The sequence below is a fragment of the Dipodomys ordii genome, unplaced genomic scaffold (assembly GCF_000151885.1).
Source record: "Dipodomys ordii isolate 6190 unplaced genomic scaffold, Dord_2.0 Scaffold111, whole genome shotgun sequence".
Classification (NCBI taxonomy): Eukaryota; Metazoa; Chordata; class Mammalia; order Rodentia; family Heteromyidae; genus Dipodomys; species Dipodomys ordii.
This window is the reverse complement of record NW_012267327.1, coordinates 5881360-5907230: the sequence shown is the minus strand read 5'-3', so window position 1 is coordinate 5907230 and position 25871 is coordinate 5881360. Positions and strand designations below refer to the sequence as shown.

At 41.7% G+C, this 25871-nt stretch overlaps 1 protein-coding gene across 1 annotated transcript; it reads right to left on the bottom strand.

The window, feature by feature from the left end:
- Nucleotides 1–25871, bottom strand: LOC105994895 (chromosome unknown open reading frame, human C3orf52). Its single transcript, XM_013028529.1, has 6 exons — nt 25715–25871; nt 17186–17315; nt 9415–9542; nt 5648–5718; nt 2081–2262; nt 1–1378 (listed from the first exon to the last, which is right to left on the bottom strand). The coding sequence occupies exons 1-6, from the start codon at nt 25850–25852 to the stop codon at nt 1374–1376; spliced, it is 654 nt and encodes a 217-aa protein (XP_012883983.1). The 5' UTR covers nt 25853–25871; the 3' UTR covers nt 1–1373.

Genomic DNA, 25871 nt, shown 5'->3' with positions numbered 1-25871 from the left:
TCATTATTTTAAAAATGTACAGATACAATAAGGTTCACATTTGACATGTAAAAAAATAAAGAGGAAGAAGAGAAATTCACTAGTTTCATTTCTTTAAGGAACTATCCTTATAAAGAGACAATGAGTTAAAACATAAGCATCTTCTAATTAAATACAAAAGCAATTTTACATTGAACCTGATCTACATCACAAGGAGCTCAAGTCAAATCTGTACTCTGATGTATTAATACATATCTGCTTCTCACACTAACTTCCATGTACAGCTAACTTAACTGAGCTATGAGGGGGTTAGGAAATCTCTCATTATATGACCATAAGATCCTGGAAATTTTATAGCAAGGCTATAACAAAGTGAATATTCTGCTCTCTCATGGCCCACAATTCTATATTCATAGATGACTGATACAGTCATTGACACCCTGTCAATGATGGGTACAAAAAATTTATTTCAAAAAGACAGGAGTCTTCCTATTTTACAACCATCTTCAGTAAGTCACAGCCAAGAAGTGTCCTGAAGACATTGAGACCTGCAGGTAGGCTGGTGACACTAGAAAGCCACAGCCAAAGAGACTTATGGGTAGCTGAGGTTAACTAGTCTTGATTCTCTGATGGAAGTTTTATAAACATGTACCTGGAATTACAATTCAAAATGATGGCAGGTTTAGAACTCACAGGGATCCATGTTCCAAAAGAGTTCAGGAGTCCTGATAATAATGAAGAGATGCAAAATAATTAAGAAATATCTATCTTATGTATATATATATATATATATATGTTTATACATTAAAAAAATACATAGTGACAGCCTAAGACTGGTTGCTATGATACCCAGGTACAGGATGTGGAAGAAGATACAGCTACATTGTATATATTGTACAAAGGGACTTCCTTTTCCTCATAGCATGGCTTAGAGATGAATCAAAGATACTAGTGGGAGGAGAGAAGAATGATTTCAGCAAACAATGGACTCAGTTCTCCTTCATGTGGACACTTGCTTCTCTCTACCCCACCAGCACACACCAACAGGATCACATCTAAAGCAAGGCAGTGTGTCACCTTTTATCCACCTGTGCATAGAGATGGCCAGCACTTCACACTGTGGAGCCTGCCTCCACCCATCCCTCTCACACCATCTGTCTTCTTGATCTTGTCAAAACTGGACCCAGCTGGAGCAGCACTAGAGCCACTCTGTGGATATGGAGTCACACTTCCTCTCTGTGCAGAATTAGGAGGAAAGACAGTCTCCACCTTGGGGTCACTGCCAGGTACTTCTATGTTAATCCACAGCATCTTCTGCGCAAAGCAAAATGAGTTCTCTTCATTCCAAATCTCAGTGGAGCACTGATTTCTAAACTAGATCAACCCAGATAATTTCATTCTGAAAGGAAAATGTGGATAAACAACAAAAAAATCATTAATTTTAAAAACTAAAATTACATAACATTTAAATTTTTATCTGGGTTCACCAAGTTTGAACAGAAAGTCTTAGATCAATAGCAATGCTTGTTCTGAACAGAGGAAGTTTATTCTAATCAATGTACATGCACACATATGGACACACACATACACTGCACACCCTTCAAAGGGTAAATAACATTTATCTCTTGCCTATTTGCTTTGTTATGATAATAAATATCATGATAAATAACATTTAATGTGGGCTTTTAGAGACTGAGTACACTCTAACATTTAATCCTGTTCTGTAATCTAACCATAACAATACTTCAAAAGCCTTAGTGTTTTAAACTGTGTGCTAGAGAAGTTCTGACAAAGGAAATGGCGTGAGGTGCCTGACTAAAATGGAGATGTGGTAGAAGGCCTAACAGACACTCACAAGGAAAGGCCCCTGCTTAATAACAGAGTTCTCAAACTTCATACTGTAGTTCTTCCACACTTTTCTCCACTATTCTGGCTACATGTCCCCAGAACACAGAGCAAAATAACATGGACTGTGTCGCTGAGGACACAGGTGAATGATTCAACACAGTACAAACCACCAGTTGCCAAATCAAAACAGCTATACCCAGTGTGTCCATTTGTCTGTTATCCCAGCTCTGACTTCTTTGCTTTCTCTACTTACCGTACAGGAGGAGAGATTCCGGACCAAGCCCCAGACTCTCACAGCCTGGAACCTTCTGATCATGGAAATCCTGTAGCACAATGCCCAGTACTAACTCCTCACTCATCATATATCTCATAAAACTGTGATCTTCCTCTGGAATCATAAATCGCAGGTGATAGGTTACTGTGGCATTCTCACCACTGAAAGCCAAACCAAATAGAAATGTTTCAAAAAGTTTTAACAAAAAAGCAAACAAGAAAACAGAATTACACTAAAACTCAGGAAATCATTTCTAGCAATAAAATAACACCTGTTTCATCCCAAATCTTCCAGGAAACCACAGGCTCACATGCAACTTCTGCCTCCTTATTCCTTAGGAGTTCACTGAGACCATCAAAGAGAGAGGTCCAGCCCTGCTACTTCCCAAGAAGGTGGAAGGGTGGAAGGTGGTTGTGTTGTTCATCCTGTTCCCAGCCTCTCATCCTCTAAGGCAAGCCAGGAAGTTGTCTTTTCTCCTCACATATTCCCATGCTCCATACTCTCATTGCTGTCCCCAGATGTACGTGGAAGATGCACAGTTTAACTAGTTTGGGGTTTACTCTGGAAATGTTTATGGAAAGACTCAAAGCTACCTACCAAGAGCTTCCAAAGTCCCAGTGATGATCCTGTGCACCACTGGCAAATCAGACCTCCTACAACTATTTCCAAAATGAGAAACCATTTCCATTCTGGAGACCAACCCACCCCAAGGTAGATGGACAAGATGTTTGGCTCTCATTGTTGGGGCTGAAGGAAATTCTAAACCCTTTCATCTTCTTAGAGCAAGTTTTCCCCACCTCCCATTTTCAGAGTAGAAGTAACCATAGCCCTGTCCTTAGTAATTAGTACCTTAAACTGCTCTATAAATGCTACCTCATCTGCATCTTGGCTTTTTGGTTATTTTTTTCCACAATTATCCTATTGCTTTCGTCCAGTGGACTCAGACTAAGAACCACTAATAAAATAATTAACAAGAAGTGACATCTGAGGGTATTCCCCAAGGGCATATTTCGTAATGATTCCAGTCCCAACATCAATCAAGCCACTGCCCTGCTCAAGACAGTCAATGAGCTCCATCTTGTGGCCAGAGGTCACATCAGCCAACAATCTTAAGTTTCATAACCAGCTGACAATTCCATTTGAAAAACCCCACTAAAGACAACATCCTGTTGAAAAAATGAATAAGAGAGCTTGGGCTCACAGTTTCAAGAATGCTACCAAAGTCATTCTGAAAAAAAAATACACTTCCAAACTCCAATCCAGTTACCACAGTTTTCAGGTATAACCATTATCCTCTGGATGCTGCTCTTTAATTATTACTAATGATAGGCAACATGTGGACAGACAATCAGCCTTCATTTTCACTGGGAAGCATTTAGGCTAATTCATGAAAAGGATCGAGCATATTAAAAATTAAGAGGAAATTTTCTAAAGAAAATTGAACCAGACACAGTGACTCAAACCTATAATCCTAGCTACAGAAAAGGTACAGATTGCAGAGGGGGAAGATCAAGGTTCAAGGCCAGCCCAAGAAGAAAAGTTTGTGATCTGGAGTCAAACATGGATTGAATTTGTGGAGTGGGAGGGAAGAGAGGGGGGAAAACAAAGGAGGAGGTAACAATGCTTGATAGGAAATGCACTCATTACCTTGCTCATGTATCTGTAACCTCTTTGTACAGTATTTTCACAATAATAAAACATATTTAAAAAAAGAAAAGTTTGTGATTCCAACCATGCACAGTGGCATGCAGCTGTCATCTCCAGAGACAAGGGGGAACACATGTAGGAGGATCACAGTCCAGGCTAGGTGGTGCAGAAAGCAAGACCCTACCTTAAAAATAACTAATGCAAAGGGCTGAAGCCCGGCTCAAGTGGTAGAGTTCCTGCTTAGCCAACACAAGACCCTGCGTTCAATCCCTTAGCACAGGCAAAAAAAAGTGTGTGTATTATATACACATGTATATAATATACAACATATGTATATAGTGTATATGTGTGTCTATATATAATATACAAATATGTGCAGGTACACATATATAAATATATACATATATGGACATCTGTGTGTATACATGTATGTATGCAGAAAAATGGTTAATTTTGTAGAAGAGAAGGCTAGTTGGGATGCAGGAGAAAGAAGGCAGAACATAGTTATCCTATGTGTCTTTATATTTTCAATAATATTCAAAGAGAATAAATATACTCTTGAATTACTTGTTCTCCTTAAAGGCAAATTGAAGCACATGAATTGTCACTTCGATCATATCACTATCTGACATCTATTTCTACTTTTGCCTTTATTTTATTTGGGCACCTGCTGTTAAGCAGGAATTGTTGGTGTGGGACCTGCTTCTGCTCTCTCCACTGTACCTGAGTTGAATCTTACAATCTGGACTTCTCTAATCTGGTTTTCTCCCTTCTTTTTTTAAAGTATGAACTCTATGTTTTATTAAACATAGATTTTTTTCTGCAGAGCATATTTGCTTTCTTTTTTATTATTATCTTAAAGTAATTGTACAGAGGGGTTGTTATTCAACAAAGTTTATGAAAACTGCATCTGGATCAATGGTACCCCTTTCAACATCCTCCCCATCCCTCCCAATCCAACCCTTCCCTCAATTTCCTTAATTGTGTAGGATATGCATTGAATTTTTTTTGGGGGGGGGTCCGGTCATGGGGCCTGAACTCTGGGCCTGGGCACTGTCCCTTACCTCTTCAGCTCAAGGCTAGTGCTCTACCACAGTGCCACTTTTTGCCTATGTGGTGCTAAGGAATCGAACCCAGGGCCTCAGGCATGCAAGGCAAGCGCTCTACCATTGAGCCACCTTCCCAGCCCATATGCATTGAATTTTATGACTGCATTCTCCACACTCTCTCTCTATTACCTTTCCCTTTCCCTCTCCTCTCAATCCCACTCTCCCTCTTTCGAGTACCTGCCTTCTGGTGTTTATTTTGTTGGACTGTGAGTTAGCCTTTCTAGATAATTACACTTTTGAGTTCTCCCCTGAATCTACTATAATTCGGGTAATACACTTATGTACACTTGGATTCCACCCTGAGGCAATTATTTGTATTTTTATAAATTAATTCTAGGTTCCACATATGAGAGAAAATATGTATCCTTCATCTCTCTGGGTTTGATTCATTTCACTAAACATGGGTTTGTTTTTTATTTCCAAATCCTTCCATTTCTTTGCAAATGATGCAATACCATTCCTTCTAATGGATGAGTATAATTCCACTGTGTATATATACCACATTTTCTTGATTCATTTGTCCATTGAGGGACATCTGGGCTGATTCCATACTTTTGCTATGTTGAAAAGTACTACAGTGGTCTTTTCTTTTTGGTAAAAGAAGAAAGTTGAGCAAGGTGATTCCCAAAGGCCATCCCAGGATTGATGTTGCGTGATTCTATAGTTGGTCCCTTCCTGCTTTGAGGCTCAGGGGAGTACTCATGCATAAATGGTGGGGGGCAGATAGATTGGTGGGTATAGGTGGTGTTCTTTCCAGAGAAGAGCAAAATGTAATGCTCTACACTCTTACCTGAAGTCTGCTATTTCAGCCAAGATGAAATATCGACTCAGAGATGGTGATTTACTGTACACCTCTGTGAGCTAAACAGGAAGAAAATAACCATGTTACTTATGACCATCATACATATCACCTGGCAAAGTAAAACTACTTTGGAACAAGAAAGATCTCTCTCTTGCTAGGAGTTTACCTTTCTAAGGCTCTGGATGGTATAAGTGAGCCTACAACAAACCAAAGCTCAAGTTCTACTGATTATAAAGAACCTCATTAATAAGGTCCAAGTGACTGGCTGGGAGTTCTGAATTTATCTTATGAGTTGTACAGACACTTCATGACCTTGGTTCTGAGCATGGACAGTGATCGGCAGCTGGAACCCACACTGGCCTCATAGGGAAAGGAGGGAAAAAAGCATGAAAGAGGCTGTGAGAATGGGACATAAGGACAGACCACTGAGCAGAAGGCAATCATGGCCATGGAGTCTTTCTCCCTTCTATTAGAGCTTCATTGGAAACAAAAGCAGCCATGTTGGGCCACAGATGCTGCCCTGTCCTTGCCAAAGGGATAGAGCAGGGGCTGCAAAGATATAGAGACTTTGTTTTATGCATGAAATATTGCACTCATCATACAAATAGAAGAATATGTTAGGAGCATGCCTTTACATTTTACTATACCGGCAGATGCTTTGTAATTTAGGGTATAGTGATTTCCCAAAAAGCCTATTGTAAGCTGAAAAATCTCAAAAACTGAAAATACATTTAATACACATACCCAACACTGTAGCTTAGTCCAGCTTAGATCACGCATGCTCAGAGCATTTATATTAGCCCAAAGTAGGGAAGAGTCACCTAACACAGCCTATGTTAGAGTAAAGTGTTGAATGTGTCATGTCATCTATTGAATACTTTCTGGAAGTAAAAACAGAATGGCTGCATGCATGTACTATCACACCACCATAAAGACTGAAAAATCACAAACTGAGAGTGGAGGACTGCCTTTGTTGATTTTTTTTTTTGGGGGGGGTCCGGTCAGGGGCCTGAACTCTGGGACTGGGCGCTGTCCCTCAGCTCTTCAGCTCAAGGCTAGCGCTCTACCACTTGAGCCACAGTGCCACTTCCAGCTTTTTCCTTTTTTGCTTATGTGGTGCTGAGGAATCGAACCCAGGGCCTCAGGCATGCGCTCTACCATTGAGCCACCTTCCCTGCCCCATCCTTTGTTAATTTTTTACTTTATTTTAGGAAACAAATTAAGTGGCTCCAACACATTATTTGATTTTTTTCTCTCTCTGTCCATCAACTAGTAGTAACTCACCCTTTCTTAGCATCTATTTGTAAATTACTGCTTCTTTACGTAGACATAACAATATATTATTTTCCTTTTTGTTTATAGTAAGGTAAAAGGACTTTCTTCTAAGACTTTGTTATTGTTGTTGAGACAAGGTCCGACTGTGTTGCCAAGGCAGGTCTCAAACTCAAGTGATCCTCCTACCTCAGTCCCTTTAGCAGATGGGACTAAAAGCATAGGCCACTGTGCCCACCATGAGATTTTCTTCTCCTTCTTTGCTCAGATTCATTTTTAAGATGCATCTCAATGGAGAGAAGTCAGTCAAACTCCTGCACAGATTCCATGAAGCAATGATTGCAGCTCATTATACCCCTTCTGATGGCTCTCCGTCTGGCTTCCAAGTTTTCCTGAGTACAAACTTTGCTGAAGCAATCATCTTTGAATTCCCCTCTGCTCCTTTCATTGTCAGTGTAAGAGTTTCCTGGGAGCATACGTCAAGAAAAAGGATTGCTGGCTCCAAGGCGCGTACAGCAGCAGCTCAGCCAAGCCATGCCAATGCTCTTCATTGTCCTTTCCTCCCAGCAATGGAGACGTGTTCTAAACTAGCCACATCCAATTGCACTATGAAGATACAGTGCCATCACTTTATCCAATAGCAAGCATTGAAACATACCAACAGCATCAGTGCCCTATCAGAAGCTTGCTTTGTCTCTTTCCCAGACCCAAAGGGAATCAGCCATGCACTACCACTCATTTAGCAACTCAAGAGCTGACAACTCAGTCTCTCAAAGGTAAAGAAGATGGACTAATAGAAACTCCAGAACTGGGAAAGCTCAGAATGAACGGTAAGGGGGATGAAAGATGTGATAAAAAGATAAAAGCTGAGAAGGAAAGACACTATAAGGAGATGGCTGCACTTTTGCTTAGCAGCGCTAAACCCTTACATGAAGAAAGTAAGCAGGAGGTTTCGTCTTGCTTGTTACTGAGCAACTTGTTCTGGGAAGTAGTGGAAGGAAAGAAGGGAACAAGAAGGAGAAGGAGGAAGTTAAACTTGGACTGACCACCATGGGATACAGACTCGAGATAAGAGGAGAGAGGAGAAGGAGGAAGAACTGAAGGAAGAAAAGGAGAAGGAGGAAGAGAAAGAACAAGGTGAAGATGAAGAAGAAGAGGGAAGAGGGAGAGGAAGAAAGAGAAGGAGGAAGAAGAATATAGAAGAAAAAAGGAGGAGAAGAAGGAGAAGGAGGAGAAGAAAGAAGAAAAGGAAGAGAAGGAGAATGAGGAGGAGAAGAAAGAAGAAAATAAGGAGGAGAGGAAGAAGAAGAAGAGGACGAAGAGGAAGTCATTAATGAAATTCTAGGTCTGGTATGAACTACCCTGCCAACAGCCCTCATGCTCTGGCTTCAGCACATCAAGGCTCATTCTACTTCATTTCCCACCCCACAAATGATGTTGTTATCCATCTACCCAACCTCCTACCTGGAGCCTTGGAATACAGTCTCCCTTACCCCAACTCAACCCATCACTGAGTCCCGTTGAGTGAGCGTGCCTCTTACATCTCACTTAAATCCTCTGCTTTCCTCTCAACCTTGCCTTAACTCAAGCCTCCCTCGTCTTCATCTGATGGCTATAATACATTCTGTCTCTTCCTCAACTCCTTCCTACCATTACATAGAAAGGCTAAAACTAGAATCTAGTATATCAGTCTACTAATAAACATCTTTTAGCTACCAAAGAGAAGGAAAATGTGCATGACTTGACCCCTATTTTCCTCTTCAGCTTCACCAGTAAAAGTCCCACCACCAACATGCTCAGGTACAGCTCACAGCTTCGCAGAGCTCTGTGTGCCCCACGTTCTTTGACCTCGAGCATTCCAGCCTCACATTATAGAACTCATCCCAAATACCACCTCCTGCAAGAGGCCCCGCATGCATTCATCTCTGCCTCACACAATTAGACACCCCCTCCTCTGAGAATGTAAACACAGCAGGCGCATCAATAATAGCTTACACTTGTAATCCTAGCAACTCAGTTCGAAGCCTGACCAGGCAGAATGATCCATGAGACTCTTATCTCCAATTAACCAGCAAAAAGCTGGAAGTAGAAGTGGTGTAATATCAAGCTTTGAACAAAAAACCCAAGTGAGAGTTGGGCCTTGAGTTCAATCCATAGTACTGGCATCATTCATCATCATCATCCACACTACATTTCCTCACAATGGTTGAATCACTGAGGATACAAACCCTATGCTCTGGCATTTGGTGTGCTGCCTAGCATGTCATAGATTCTCAATGAACACTACAGGTTGGAACAGCATGAAAATACAAAGCACTGTCAGGAGGCAGACAGCTCGATGCCAAGGCTCTTTCCTTCTTACTCTATTTCTACTAAAGTCTAGGGAAAGAAATGAAGCTACTCTGCAAGTACATGCAATTAGTCTAGCAGAACTCAGAGTGTACTGCTAAGAACTCTGTAAATGGCTTGTAAGGCATACTTACCCTTTCAGTGAGCAGGTGAGGCAATCCTTCTTCAGTAACACACTCCTCCGGAATCTTTAGCATCATGAAGAAGGTTTTGTTTGATGATAATTCAAGTGTTTCATGTTCATCTTCATCTACATAAGTTACTAAAGAGTGGGAGTGAGAATAAAAATAAAAGTAAACACAGAGGAGAATTCATTTCTTTATCCCGCTGGCTTTGCTACTTAAGCCTAATGATGAGTACTCATCATTAACCCAGCAAGCAAGTATACACAGAAATGTGTTTTTCACTTCATAAAATGTAACAAAGAACTGCCTCCTCCATTATGATAATAAGAAAAGTTTGCTGGTTTTGTTCAAAGGGATCTCAGATACTATTGTATATAGACTGAAGAAAAATCCAGAAGGAAAGACAGGAAAGAATAAAATATTCCTTGTTAAACTGAACCTGTGCCTTAGCTATGTACACAGGTGTCACAGCAAATACTGGGAGACATCAAGGGTTGGTGTCTTGGGAAGTGATAGCCAGCACTGTCACAGAACCACCTTCCAGTTCTGTGTAATGGAAGAGCATGGGAAGAAAGTGGCTTCATCAATTAGAAAAGGGCCAAGACAGCATATGCCATGATGACTCCCTAGGAGACAGGGCATGGACATGAAGTCATCGGCTCTCCCCTAGGCCCTAGTGGAGTGGAATGTTGACTCACTGTTTGCAGAAAGGAAGCCAAACTGTACTCAGAGCCCGAGGGCCTGCAGAGATTACATTCGTGGGACCCTGGCTTCTGGGTTGCATGTGTTGGAATGACTATTCAGCTAACTGATTTTAAAGCAGTGAGTGTTGGAAAGAAACCACACTCAGCAGAAGCTGGCACTGGTGTGCTCATCCCCTCCCTGGGCTTCACGCCAGCCTCATAGGCTAGGGGGCTGCCTCTCTACTCTGAGAAAGGTGTGGGTGGGAGCAAGGGACCCGCGGCCTTTCCCCTCAAGTTCCATGATTCAAAACTAGCAAAATCAGACTCTTTCCACTGACTATGAAAAACTATCATGGAATAAGTTGAATGTTTGTAATGGCAAAAAAAAAAAGAACTATATTTATTCCCTGAGAATCTCTAGAAATAAAAGGTACTAGGAACAAGGAATATGCAGAGAAGAGTTAACTCAGAAAGCCTGAGAATGCCGGCCTTCCCTGAGGAGGGGGGGCCATTTTCTACTTCCTTTCCTGGAGTATGAAATTCGGCACATTAGGCAGAGGCTGCCTCTGTGACCCCCCCCCCACACACACACTGCAATGACAACCTGGGTGCTAGATATTACCACAACATTATCTCACATGTGTTGTTGCAGCTTATTGCTGTAAAAAAAAAAAATTGAGTCCTGTTCAACGCCACTGGGAAAGAACTCTATAAAGCTGGCACCTAGTTTCCTTTGGAAGTTGCTGTAATGAAACCATTGAGTTAATGTATCTTTTTACCCGGAAATATCTGAATCATCAGCTTAACTTCTGCTAAGTCTTGTGAGCTCTAACACCTCACTGAATCTAGGACTTTCAGGAACCTCAAGCATGGAGATTTATCCTTACATCCTTTCTTGTTGTATGTGATTACATGACTTTGTTTGCTAGTAAGACTTGGATTTTTGTAGAAGAAAAAAACTGTAAACTATAAAAAGCCTAACAACAAAATAAGCTCTGATAACCCTTTGTTATGTTTTGAATCTTAGTCATCCACCAAATGTTCACATATTAAGTCTTCTGCTCTGGCGGATGATGCTTTTGGCAGGTGGTGGAACCTTCAGGAAGCTGGGCCTCTTGAAAGCCAGCCAGAAGTAGGTACTCTAGCCTCCATGTCTGCTAACAGCTTCATCAGATTTCTCAGTCTCTAGAACTGTGAGAAATAAATTTCTTCTTTCTAAGCTACCGGATTTATGGTACTTTGTTATAACAGCCCAAGGAGAGTAAGATGAGATACAAAGGAATAATAGTTTCATACAGTTAATGATTGAGATGATCATAGTTATTTTTAGGTAGAGATTATAACAAAGAGTATCACTAAAAGAGGAAAATTATGCAATTATACATCCAGGAATTCTCTCCTAGAGGTTATAGATGCTGCCTTGATAGTCAATAAGCTTTCCAAGGGGAAACATGAAGAATGTAATAGAATTGAATCCATGTCTCATGCACCCACCATGAGGAGATAAAAAAGGAAAAATAACAACAAAAAAGATCTGAAGTCCAGGAGTTAAGTACAATGGAGCAAACAGAGAGGAAGAAAGAAAATGGGGGAAAGGTTGGAATTCATAATCAGCAATTGCTAGTACTCTAATGGGTTTGATAAACGCAAAATAGAAGCCAAGCATCCATGTTCCATCCTACAATCCTAGATACTCAGGTGACTGAGATCTGAGGATTGTGATTCAAAGCCAGCCTGTGCAGGAAAGTTTGTGAAATTCTCATCTCCAGTTCACCACCAACATGTCAAAAATGGAGCTGCGACTTAAGTGGTAGAGTGCCAACCTTAAGCACTAAAGCTCAGAGACAGTGGCCAGGCCTGAGTTCAAGTGGACTAGCACAAAACTAAAAACAACAACAAAAAGAACAATGTAAAAAAGAAATGGATACAAGAGGTTTAGGAGCAAGCAGGAGACATGATCCAAATATTGATTTCTTTTTAGAAGTTTTCTAGTGAAAGGAGTGAGAGAAAAACATCTAAAGGAAGTAGCAAAAAAAAAAAAAAGTCCTGCAGAAAGCTTCTTTGACGGCGAGATGATGCCAACCTCTTAAAACCTGAGAATCACCTACAGATGTTCAGAGATGGAGAGACACCTGAGTGTTGCACTGGAAGCTGGAAGAGATTCTGTTGAGAAAATAGGGAAGGACTTCAGTCTTAGAGAAAGGGAAACACTTCAGATATGTAAGAGAAAAATGCCCTAGTGAAATGGTGAAGATCCTCCAACGTGGTAGGTCTACAGAATCACCTGAAGAACTCAATGGGGTAAAGCTTGTTAAAGCAAGTCTGGTAGGATTTCCCCATGAGTCACCCTGCACCAGGAAGCATGGCCAAGTGAAAACTGTCAGTGTAAAGACTGATCTGAAAGGATGTAGTTCTTCTTCTCAACTGAAAGGGAAAAGAAATCCATTCAACACATTACCTAGAAAGTCACTACTTATACCTCAGTACCATGTCATCTATTTTCATGAGAACACTGTAATTTATTGAATGAGTCAGGCATGTATATATATATATATCATATCTTATTATATTTTGAAGTATCTACTGGTTTGTCACAACACTTTCTTTAGCAAGGTGTTTACCTAGAGTATCCCTACACCCAGGCACAGAGAACCCTTAAAGAAGCTTAAATTGGTCTCCAAAATATCCAAAAGACACACACATACACACACACATGCACACACACACACACACACTTCAGTGTCAAGCCAGGCATGGTGGCTGTAATTCCACCTGACTTTTTCAGTGATTTGTCAAAATGATCTCAATATAACCTCAAAACCATAGAGGTAAGCTATAGGATTGTTATGACTTAGATATGAAAAGCTACACATAGGCTCATGTTGTTGAAGGCTTGGTCCCCAGGAGATGACACTATTTGGGAGGTTCTGGAAACTTCAGAAGATGGAACCAAACAGAGGAAATAGGTCATAGGATGTAGGATCTTTGGGGTATCTTGTTCTAGGCCTCTTCCTGATTCTTCCATCTCTCATGAAGTGAACAGCTCCCTGCCCCCACAAACTCCCACCATCACGATGCTGTATCCAAGCACACCAGGCCAAGAGAATATGGACTGGACCTTCAGAAACTGCCAATCAAAATAAATCATCCTTCCTTTAAGTTGTGTGTGTCAGGAATTTTGCCACAGCAATACAAAATTAATTTTTTAAAAAACTACTTCAAAAATCTGATGTTAAATTATTTTTAAAATGCAAGAAAGTGATGAAAATACAACAAAATGTTTAATGTTAGATGAGTTATAGGTAACTGCACATGCATTGTTTTTAAATCCAAATCTGCTTAGTTGACATTTTTCATTGTACTATCTCTCTCCATGAAGGCCCAAACAACTGAAAACTGAGATGCCAAGTAAAAGTATTTTCCTGATTTAAAAAAAAAATCACCCTCTCTTACATAAATTCACAATCAAATTAAAAGTGCAATTGCACTGCAAATATTAAAATTTTGTTCCCTGCCAGGTGCAGATGACTCAGACCTATAATCCTAGATACTCAGGAGGCTGAGATCTGAGGATAATAATTCAAAGCCAGCCTAGGCAGGAAAGGCGGTGAGACTCTTATTTCCAGTTAACCACCAGGAAAGTAGAAGTGGCGCTGTGGCTCAAAGTGGTAGAGTGTTAGCCTTGAGAAAAAAAGAACCCAGGGATGGGGCTGGGAATGTGGCTTAGTGGTAGTGTGCTTGCCTAGCATGCATAAAGCCCTGGGTTCCATTCCTCAGTACCACATGCACAGAAAAAGCCAAAAGTGGCTCTGTGGCTCAAGTGGCAGAGTGCTAGCCTTGAGCAAAAGAAGCTCAGTGACAATGCCCAGGCCCTGAGTTCAAGTCCCAGGACCGGGGGAGGGAGGTAGAAAGGAACCCAGGGACAGCACCCAGGCCCTGGGTTCAATCCCCATGAACCCTCCCCCCCCAAAAAAAATTCATTCCCTTAATACTACTGTGAGACTTTCCATGGCTCAGGAAAAACAATCAAGAGCAATGGAGTTCACCTCTACAAACTGTTATTTGTGAGCTGAAAAAGTCAGATGATTTTTTGAGAATGGAAGACAGATCTAGGCTCTTGGGATTTCGACCCTGAATATTAAACTCCCTCGATCTGTTCTGTGAGATAAATCAGCTAGCTTTGAGGATTCATCCACTAGTTGGGATAGGACAAGAGTGCATGGTGAGTCAGCCTCAGTTTCAACAACTCCATGTAGGAGGTGATGTAAAGAGGGAGTGGCCATGATCATAACAATCCATTGCCTTCAGTGTGACAGAAGGAAAAGCATGTTTTATTAGCTCTGCCCAGCAGATCCTCCAACCCACTTAGAAACTAAATAAGCATGGCTCCTGCCTGAGAAACACATGGGCTGTCATACAAGGATTTAAGAAGTACCAAATCTTGAGACAGGAAATTAAGGAATAATAGGAGATTGAACGATCATTGTGGTCACTCAGATCTGTCCCTAGAGAGATCCTGGAGCTCTGAGTCTTTCTGTCACTTAGGGACCATATGCTACTGAGAGACTCAGTCCATTCCAATCCCCTCCCCACGGAAAGCAAGTTTCCTTCTTCACTATTCAGAGATAGAAACAATTGCCCACTGGAGGGTGCTGTGTTTATTAAGCATCATATTTTTTAAAGTTATTAGACTAAATTAATTATTTAAATGGTTTTAATGTGATATGCATATAATGTGCTTCAATCAAATGTAACCTATCTTACTCCTATATATTACTCTTCTTAATGCTTGTCTTCCTCCTTCTCCCTCTTTTTAACAGTTTCAGTGAGTTTTATTATTAATATATTTTAATCACCTCCACCCACCATCACTCTCTCTTTTTTATATTCTTTCCTCCCACTGGTCTCTCCCCTGGAAAGCCCCCCTTTAAAATGACATCATGTAATTATTATTTTAGATATAGATTCTACATTTGAAGATAATGTACCACAAACTCCTTCAAAAAGCTAAAAGTCACTTTTAAAGTAGGAAGCACCCTAAAGCAAGGCTACATCCTGCAGCCATTAAAAAATATTATATTCAGCCAGGTGCTGGTGGTTGCACCCCTGTAATCCTTGTTACTCAGGAGGCTGAGATCTGAGGATCTCTGTTCAAAGCCAGCCTGGCCATGAAAGTCTATGAAACTTATCTCCAATAAACTACTCAGAGAAAGCCAGAAGTGGCACTGTGGCTCCTGGTGGTCGAATGCTACCCTTCAGCAAAGGAGGCTCAGGCCCAGAGTTCAAGCCTCAGGACCAGAGCTCAAGCCTCCACACCAACTCCTTCCCATTACCCCCCCCAAAAAAAGGTATTCAAAAAGAATTGTGAATTGTTCCATGTAGCAATAAATAATGACTCGATATGACATTAAAGTCCTAAAGGTAGGCCATAGTCCATTTTTTTAAAAAAACTGATCATAAAGTATTTTAAATAATTTAAAGTTAATTAGTTAAAAAGTACTTTGGAACTAGGCACCAGTGGCTCATGCCTGTAATCCTAGCCACTTAGGAGGCTGAGATCTGAGGACTGAAGTTCAAAGCCAGTCTGGGCAAGAAAGTCCATGAAACTCTTATCTCCAATTAACCATACACACACACATACACACACACACACACACACACAAAACAACAACAACAAAACAAACAAACAAAAAACCCTAAAAGTAGAGCTGTATCAAGCCCCAGGACTGGCCAAAAAAACAAAACAACAAAAAAAAAAACACTTTGGACTTTTTAATGTAAGAAAAAGAATAGAGGGGGAAATGTTGATAAAACTATTAACTATATAAGTAGGTCTAATCAGTAATTGAATATGTGTTGTCTTTAAATTCAAAATGAATAGTAAAATGAAAGAATATGTGAAGTATATCCCTAGCGAGATTTATTTTTGTTTCATATACACTTACAATACAAATACAATTATTTCTAAAACTAAGTTCGAATAATGGCAGCTTATAGACACTCTACAGAATGTTTAAACTCAATATATTACTCATTATTTTATCATATACATTACATGAATGTCATAATCTTTTTCCTACTTACACTAGGATTTCAACCTAGGCAGGTGCTCTATTACTTGATCCAGGCCTCTAGACTGTTTTGCTCTGGTTATTATTGGGAAGGGATCTCATTTTCTGTCCAGGATTGCCTGGACAATAATAGTACAAATCAGGGATGACTGGTGCATAGCACCATGTGCATATTTTTCTGGTAAGATGAAATATCACCAACTGAACTGCCTGAACTGGCCTGGAACCTGGATCCTCCAGATCTCAGTCTTTGGCATGGCTGAGATGGCAGGCATGGACCACTACACACACATGAGACAGGCTCTCATAGACCTTTTCTCCAAGACTAGCCTAGAACTGTGATCCACCCAATCTCTACTTTTCAAGTAGCTAGGATTACAGGCAGGAGACACTGACACTGGGAGAGTTATTTTGACTGAAAAAAAAAAAAAAACAGAAGAAGAAAAGTTCAAATAAACAGGTACTAAAATGTAATCATTCAAGCCAGAAATAGTGGGGAACTCAGGAGGCTAAGGAAAGATGGTTGTGAGTTCAAGAAAGGCCAGACCTTACCAGGGTGCCAGTGGTTCATGCCTGTAATCCTAGCTACTCAGGAGGCTGAGATCTGAAGATCACCATTCAAAGCCAGACTGGGTAGGAAAGTCTGTGAGACTCTTATCTCCAATAAACCACTAGAAAACTGGAAGTGACTCAAGCAGTAGCCCACTTGCAACAACCACCAAAAACAAAAAAACAATTTCAAAATCCAATGATCAGACTACCGTCTCCATACTTCTAATTATAAGACAAATAATAAACAATATATAAAAACAAAACATATATATATATATGCACACATACACACACACATACACACACACAAACACACACACACACACACACACACACATGTCCTGTCCACACAACATAATCAAAGCCAGGCTTCAACTCATGGTATAAAGAGAGAAATAGCAATGAGTGCATTCTTCATTTTAGTGTAAGTTACAAGCATGAAACAAGTTCTTAGACAAAATGAAATTCTCTTACCTCCAGTGAGAAATAGGCCCAGAATGATCACTATAATGAAGCCTACAAAAATGGAGACGATAGCCATCCACAGTTTGCACCGTCCAACCAGGTTCTTGTTGCAGGCACTCCAGGGGCTCTTCTTGGTAGCCTAGAAAGCAAAGAAAGAGAGTGAGGCCGGCATGTTGTTACAACAAACATTCTTAAATAAACAATGAACTGTTGTCAACCACAGTTACCCTACTGTGGTGACTACAATTCTTCTACTTCTATGGAACCAAAGGATTTTACCTTCCACGTGTGAAACCTTGCAATATTCGTATTTTGTGTGTGCATGAAGAATAAATTTAAAGACATGTCAATCCCAGGAAACAGAGTCTTTAGTGTTGATTTATAATGGCACCGCCAAAAGACTAGCCTGAGGATTGGAATGTGGATGTCAGAGACAAGTAATGAAAACTAAGCTTGGAGAGTGGAGGGTTGGCACATACTCCAGAAGATTTATCTGTATAAGTCAATTTTCTCTCACTGTCACAAAATACCCAAGAAAATTAGCTGAAAGGAGGAAAGGTTTAGTTTGGTTTATGGTTGAAGAGCTTTGACTCCATGGCCTCCATTCTTATGGATCTGTCTGTGGTAAGACAGTACATCATGGCCGCTGCAGTGTGTTACAAAAAAGGCTGCCTTTCTCACGGTGGCCAAGGAAACAATGCAGAGGGAAAACAAAGCCAAGGGTTGTATTTCCTTCAGGGTAAACCCCTAGCAACCTACTCCTTACAGGTAGGCTCTACCTATGACTAATAATGCCAGGAAATTATGAAACCATCCATGAATCAACCCATTGGCAAGATCTGAGCCATCATAATCCAATCGCTGTACAAAAGCTCCAGTCTGAACACTACTGCAATGAAGATGAAACCCTCAATATGAGACTTTGGGGGGCATTGAGAGCCAAGCCACAGCAGTACAACTGTGGCCACAGAACGTTGGGCTTCATTTCATATGTGCTGGTGACCCACTGAGGGTTTCTCTTAATCAATAGAAAAATGATATGTATTTAAAAGCTAAAAGACTGCTGTAGCCAAAATTCTATGTAAAACAAGGACTAGAAAGAAAAACAAAGAGACAGACTCAGGGGATAGTAGAAAATAGTGATGTAGTAGAGGGTTATGAAAACAAACAAACAAACAAACAAAAAACTACTCACAGTTGTAAGGTCCACCCTGGGAAGGCAGAGCAGACTCATCCCTCTTCTTGGTTAAGTCTCTACCCAGTACCTGTGTCACCTAGGTAACTGACACACTTGGAGACAGTCACCCCCTCCCCACCTCCCTGAGGTCACATCTGCATCCAGTGTGGCCACACCTTCTTCCACCCCTGGCCTTGATAAGTCTGGCTTGGCTGTGGTTTGACCCCTTTTTTATTCCCGCTGCGGGGTCGTCCAACTGGACCAGAGGCAGCCTGCAAATAAACCTTTCCCTGCTGCTCTCTTTCCCCGGCTGCCAATTTAATTTACCTAACAACAGCCCTTTCAGGTCTGCACCAGCTCATTTCAAACAGGCAGCGAAGACAGTCGGGATTCATCCCTGTGGTGTTATTACTGCAAACTTTTCATACATTCCCTTTTGCGCACAGCCTCCCAGCATCACTGGATAGATGGCCCAGGTCATGGCATTCCAGGTCATGAGTGTGCCTGGCTGCTTTGAAAAGGCCAGGCAACTCTGTGACTCTTGAATGGCTCTAGGACTTCCCTACTTCCCACTAAGCCATTAGGTGATGCCTACAGGTAACCATGGCCAACACCCGGATTCTGATTCAAGTACCTCTTAAAGGTAGACTTCGGGCAAGCTGTGAACACCTGCAAGCTCTAGTGGTCTTGTCTTTAAATATAGATGTTTCTTAGAGGGATAATATACCACGAAACCCACCATAAATTGAAAACATTGTAGATGAAAATTCATTTGATGTAGCTACCCTGATGGCCATCGTTGCTTGGCAACACAGCATGATGTGGAATATCAGTCGTTCATGGGAGATGTGCCTAGCTGTGGCTGCCCACCATCACAATACACTACCCATGCTCTCCCGGCACTAGCGGAGGAAAAGATCAGAAGTCTAAACTCAAAGTGCCATTTCTACTGAATAGTGATGTCATTTTTCCCTCATCACTCCTGTTGCAAATTTACAAATGAAACCATGGAAACTTATGGCCCACTCTATATAAATGCTGAAATAGGCTCACATGTCTGTTGTAAAAGCTACAGATAATATATACAAAGCATCTGCTAAGCAAATACCCAGGGGGTTGGAAAGACAATTGCTTTTCCAGCATTCTTAGGAGAGCTCATGTATCCCACAAAGTAACAAGACTCCAGAAGGTTCACTGTTGAACTGACGCTTCCTTTCTTTTCTCTCATCTCTACTTCGGTGGAGACCATCGTTAGAAACACTAGCACTAACTACATTTCACACTGTCTCAGAGGGTTTTTCAGCGTTGGCACACATCAGAATCCCTTGGTGGAGGGGGGAGGGGATTTTACCAACAGGCATCTGCATCCAAGGAACTGGAACAAGGGGCAGTAAGAGCAATCCCTGGATTGTCCTTTTAAACCTCCCCAGTGAAGCAACTACCAGGGCGGAGACCCCTAATCTCAAGCCTCCTCACACTTTATGGCCCAATGCAGGCTTCCTCCATTCCCACCCACCCCATTGCTGTCGCCACTAACATTCCTGTCTGGTTTAACGTTCAAATACAAACAGAGACCAGCCTTATCTTCCAGGGTAAATTGAAACCACTTGGAGGAAGGAGTGTTCTTGAACTTCCCTGTTCTGCATCACACAGCCAGACTCTCTACAGGGAACAGGCCCTTGAAAAATGTATTGCTTCAAGGCAAAACTTTGAAAATGTCTAGAGAGGAGATGGAGTTCCTAAGGGTTGGGCTCTCAGGGCTAGCAGGTCACAGTGTACAGAGGGACAGAAGAAAACTGTCTCAAGTGATTTTCTGGGGCCTAGGAACAGAGCCACCACTCACCCACACTCAAGACTGTAGAACTATGCCAAAGCAAAGGGCTTACAAAGACCTGTGGAAAGCTGGGTGCTGGTGGCGATTAAGCCTGTAATCCTAGCTACTCAGGAGACTGAGATCTGAGGATTATAGTTCAAAGCCAGTCTGGGCAGGAAAGTCTGAGTAACTCTTAGCTCCAATTAACCATCATAAAACTTGAAGTGGTGTTGTGGCTCATAGTGATTGAGTGGTACCCCTGAACAAAAAGCAAAGGGACAGTGCTCAAGCCCCGAGTTCAAGAAAGACCTATGGAAAAAGAAGTCACAGTGCAAAGAATCAAACTTCAGGAGACAGAGGACCATCACCCCTCTTACTCAGCTCCTGAGACCAAATGTCTTCATGTTATTTTCAGTTTTTACATAAGAAGCAGCCAGACATAAGGACTAACACAAAGCATAAGCACAAGAACCAAGAATGAATGTCTTTGTTACAGGTACCTTCATTGGGGCTATCTCAGATATCAAATATTAGGACTCTGATGGTGTGAGTAGATCACTAAGTACTTCATGGTATCTTGAAGCAACTCAGGTCAGGATTCTACAATCCTCTGAAAGAAATCCCCTTCCTTTCCAGCCCACACTCATCTTCCTATAGCCTGGCAATTTCATGTCCTGTTCCTAGCTCTAAGAGAAAGACCACTGCCCTTGTCCCTCCCCCATGATTCATTTTCACAGATTTCAAGTCATTATAAAACATCCCACGTGCCATTCCCAACAAAACAACAGAGCATAACACTTCTTGGTTGTTTACATATATGAATCAACTGAAAAGACATCATTTGTTAGAAGAACCCCAGGAGATTCCTTGTACTCTGAGAGGGAAACAAAGTCCTGAAGCTATACAGTAGATGCAAGCTACCTGTGCTGTCTGAGTAACCCTTCAGAATCACATCACACAATCTTGCTGCCTCCTTCACTGGCTTCTTCCTCCTTTGCCCAAATTCTAGGTCATAAGAGGACACAGACAGGTTCTTCCACTCGGTTTCTTTCGGAGCTAATACTCAACTGTACCTTACCTCCTAGAACTGCATTAGATAGAGCCAGGATTTTCAGGGCTTTCTTCTGCACACTTCCCTATCAGATGATCACATCTCTTTTCAGGGAAAGGCCTAAATCCCAACACATGATCCTGCCACAGCGGCAGTCATCTCTATTGCTAGGATCTGAAAAGTTTACTATTGGCCCAATCAGAAGCAGGTTTATACAGATGAGGAAAATATTTCTTAGATCATAGGAAAATCTATATGTGTTGGTCTTCCTTGTGGCATTTAATCCATTTGACCCAAACACCAAAGAACCAAAGAACCAGTTGATTCTTATCCTGGACAACTAGTAGTGAAATTAGCAAGTAGGGGTTTTAGCTAGCTCATTCAATAACTCTTGCTTGCTTCCAGACTATCGATGTACTGGTTTGTTATTTTAATGATGCTCCCATCATTTACAGTGTCCTTGGGAATTCTAGGTGAAGGTTCCCATAATGGGCCATAAAAGAAACCAGTTTCTTGGGGTTGGAGGCATGGCTCAGTTGGTAGAGCATAGCTAATGAATGAAAGTCTCAGGTACTGAATTCTAGTCTTGGACCTTAAAAAAGAAAGAAAAAAGAGAAAGAAAGAAAGAGAGAGAAAGAGAGATAAAAGAGAGAGAGGAAGGAAGGTAGAAAGGAAGGAAGGAAGGAAGGAAAGAAAGAAAGAAAGAAAGAAAGAAAAGGGAGGAAGGAAGGAAGGAGGGAAAAAGAAGGAAGGATTGTTGAATCAAGAATGTACTTTGAAGGCATAACCAATAAAGAAAAAAAAGGTACTGGTTTTTCAAAAAAAAAAGGAAGGAAAGAAAGGAGAAAGAGAGAGAGAGAGAGAAGAAAACCAGTCTCCCTTTCTGCAGTCTCCCTTTCTGGTTTTTGAGCTAATAATATTGATGTATGTTTGATATAGGAACTGGGCAGGGAATTTGAACACCTGATGAATGAGAACCACAGTTTGGCAGTTGATAAGGAATTATATATGGGCTGCTGATACTAACAGAATGGCTTATAACATGTAGCAAGGTCTTACTGAGCCTTAGTCTCTGGAGACCCACAGAAAATAGTAGCCCCCAGTCTGACAATCTAACACCAATTCTCACACCAACCCTGACTTGTGGGAGGAATTAATGACAGACAGCCCAGTCTCTGAGAGCTAATGACACATAACCCAGTTTTCCAGACCAGTCATCCCCATCTTTGAAGACCCCAATAAAAGCTTGAGATCTTGGGACTTGCAGTCCAGGGTTCATTCTTTCATCTGCCCACCCTCCTGGAGGAAGACACCCTTCAGTTTTGCATTCATAAACTTGCCCCACCCAACCTTCATCTCAGCACAACAGAAACAATGTCTGGGCTCAGCTGCCCAGTGCTTCTCCTAGTAATGTCCTAATAAAGGTGTTGCTTCTTCTACTTGACTGTCTTGGTGAATTCTTTCATCAAATCACAATGCTAATGTCCACAACAATGCTTATAGTGACAGCAGGCCCAATGGAGTTTAGTGCCTTTCCCTCCTAATCCCTAAAGACAGATCAAAAAAGGAAGAAAATTTCTTTCAAATGACTTCATGTACTCCCTTAGTCCAGCACTTCCAAATAGGAAGATACCCACAATGGGGGTGACTTCTTCCCAGCAACTTTAGGACTGTCCCTTCCTCAGCATCTAGCCACTGTCTGGCATGCAATTGGTCCATCAGCCAACTGTGCCAGTCAACTCTTCATATCTCACTTAAACTATATAAATATAAGACTTATCTCAGGCTTAATGGTAGAGTGCTTGCCTCCCATGCACAAAGCCCTGATGTTTGATTCCTCAGTATCACATAAACAGAAAAGGCCAGATGTGCTCAAGTGGTAAAGTGCTAGCCTTGAGTAAAAGAAGCTCAGAGACAGTGCCCAGACCCTAAGTTCAAGTCCTAGGACTAGCAAAAAAAAAGACTTATCTCAAAAAATTAGTAATACAGGGCTGGGAAGGTGGCTCAGTGGTAGAGCGCTTGCCTTGCGTGCATAAGACCCTGGGTTCAATTCCTCAGCACCACATAAGCAAAAAGAAAAAAGCCAGAAGTGGTGCTGTGGCTCAAGTGGTAGAGCGCTAGCCTTGAGCTGAAGAGCTGAGGGACAGAGCCCAGGCCCAGAGTTCAGGCCCCACGACTAGACCCCCCTCCAAAAAAATTAGTAATACAGTTTACAATTTGTAATTTAGGCAACTATACTGATATATTCATAGTCAGATAAATAAGTAGATAATAGGTAATACACAGAATCAATGGAAAGAACATAGGCCTAAGTCCTCCGAACCTGAGTTCAAACATCAGAGACAGCAGCACTAGGAGAACCTGAGCATCCGGGGAGTTGTTCTGAGTCTCACTTTCTTCCCTCACTTTCTCTCCTCCATCTGCCAAATAAGAAAACTAACCGCTCAGATGCTATGATAATTGTGTTTGCTTATCCACATGTATTTCATGCACAGTAGGTACAAAACATGCTAAATGAAAACACATGGGCTTAAGCTACGTCTCAAAACTGGAAATCATATTCTTACAAAGTTTAAAAATCATCACACTAAATTCTCACGTTTCCAACTGGAAATATCTCAAAGCTTCCAGACTCAAAAGAAAATGTTTTTCAAGTATCTGAATCTTGGGTTTATGCTAGCCAACACTGAATGGACTTATGTTAATTATCAAGTTGCAATATACTTTAACTTAGTCTCTAGAACCAGAGAATGACTAGAACATTGGGTGAAGGGGGGGTTGTTTTGTTGGTTTGTTTTATTTGTATTCCTTCTCCTTTTAGAAGTTCCCCTGTTCACATATTTCTAGAATGTTTTCAAAGTTCTCATATAGCCCTTACCTTTGCTCCAATCTGCCAGTCTCCATAGCTTTCCATTTCGTGACCTACAAATCTCAATTACAAGGAAGTCTATACTATCTGTACACATCTGACTAACAAGAAAGTAATTAGTGCATGAAAGAATAATCTCTCTGAAGCAAGTGCTAAACAATTATAAAATCCCGATACCCAACAAGAATTGGGTGTGTTCTACTCCTCACATGTTTCCTATGCGCATCCCAGATCTCACAAAAACCTGCAATGGGCATGTTACACTGCCCCCCTATGAACAATCCTTCCACCAGCAAAGCTATCACTAGAACAACATTTTCTGCATTCAGTCTCAAGTCACAGAACCTTTGGGTTATGGTGGGTCTAATTAACCGTGAGGCAAGAATTCCCCATTGCCCGTGCCTAGATTACACCCTGAAGGCTCTATCCAGAAAGTTCACAGCTGAGGCTACTTGCACTGCTGACCAGCCATGTTTTCCAACTTCATTCTTCTGTGGTCATTGTGCTCATTCAAATACAAGGTGCTAACTTACTTTCCAGCTACCTAAAAGAGCTGACTTTACTGTGCAGTATTTCAAGGTATTGGTGTATGGCAAAAGCAATGCTTTCAACTTTTGAATTTCCTGCTTATCCCTAAGTTATTCTAAGTTGGGTAGCCAATGCAATGAAGGAGGTGTAAGAGAAATAGAAGGCTAAATCTATGTATTATGTTGAAAGCACCTAAACATCAAGCTAATCTCAGGGGTTAAACAGAAGGTGGATGGTTCACCATTCAAACCCTCTAATTGTTTTACAAGTGTTTGATGTGAGTGAATAATATTGTCTCTGCCAAAGCTGAATCAGAAACAGGTCAGCCTGAAAGTTGCCAGAAACTTCCTTTTCCAGATACAAAGGAGGCAAAAGCAAACGAGGCTAGTCTAGTCCTTTAGGATCAGAACTTAGAAATAATTTCCCATCAACCAAGCAGACAAGTTTATGTCCTCCCGATGGGCAGAGGCCAGCCCTAATCCTTCTGTTTTTTTCCATTTAGGCCCCTGTTCACTCCTATCAGTCTTCCTGCAGAACTTCAGGTCCAAGTTAGGAGAGTTTGGGGAATGGTGAGTCTGGATAGGAGTTAGGGATGGGGGTGGGAGAAGGGTTAGGGCGGGGAGGAATGACAGCCAGTAAATGTAATACATGTAAATAAATACAATAAATGTAAGTCGGAGGAAGAGAGAGAAAACAGAGAGGAGGAGGAGGAAAAGGAAGAGAGGAAGGGAAGGAAGGAAGCCAGAGAAGAGAATGAGAGTGTAAGAGTCTAACACTCTCTTCTAGAGAAAGAAAAAAGAAAACACCTAAATGTTATATAGCTTATAAATAAAAGTCAGCTCAGTGCTGGAGGTTCCAACGCCTCCCGGGTGGGTGTGGGGGACTTGGTGTGGGGGCCCAGGGCTGGGAGTAGCGCAGGGTGGGCTCGGGTCCGAGGGCATTCTTGGCAAAGTTGGAATTTCTTGGGAACATTCCTGCGCACCTCGCTCCGGGCTGGAAATCCGAACCCTGGCAGAGTGGAGCTCGGGCCCTCCGATCGCACCTACAGCACGCGCCGAAGAGACAGGTGGGAGGAGAGGGGCGGGGGGTGTGGGTCTCACCTGGTCTAGGCAGGGGTCCTGGGCAGAAGCAGGCAGGAGCTGGAGGGCTCCATTGAGTGGCGTCTGCTCCCCAGGCTGCTCCTCTAGCACCGTGAGTTCTATCTCTTCTGTAGGCGCCGGGGACGTGGCCTCTTCCATGGAGCGGATCAAGACTGAG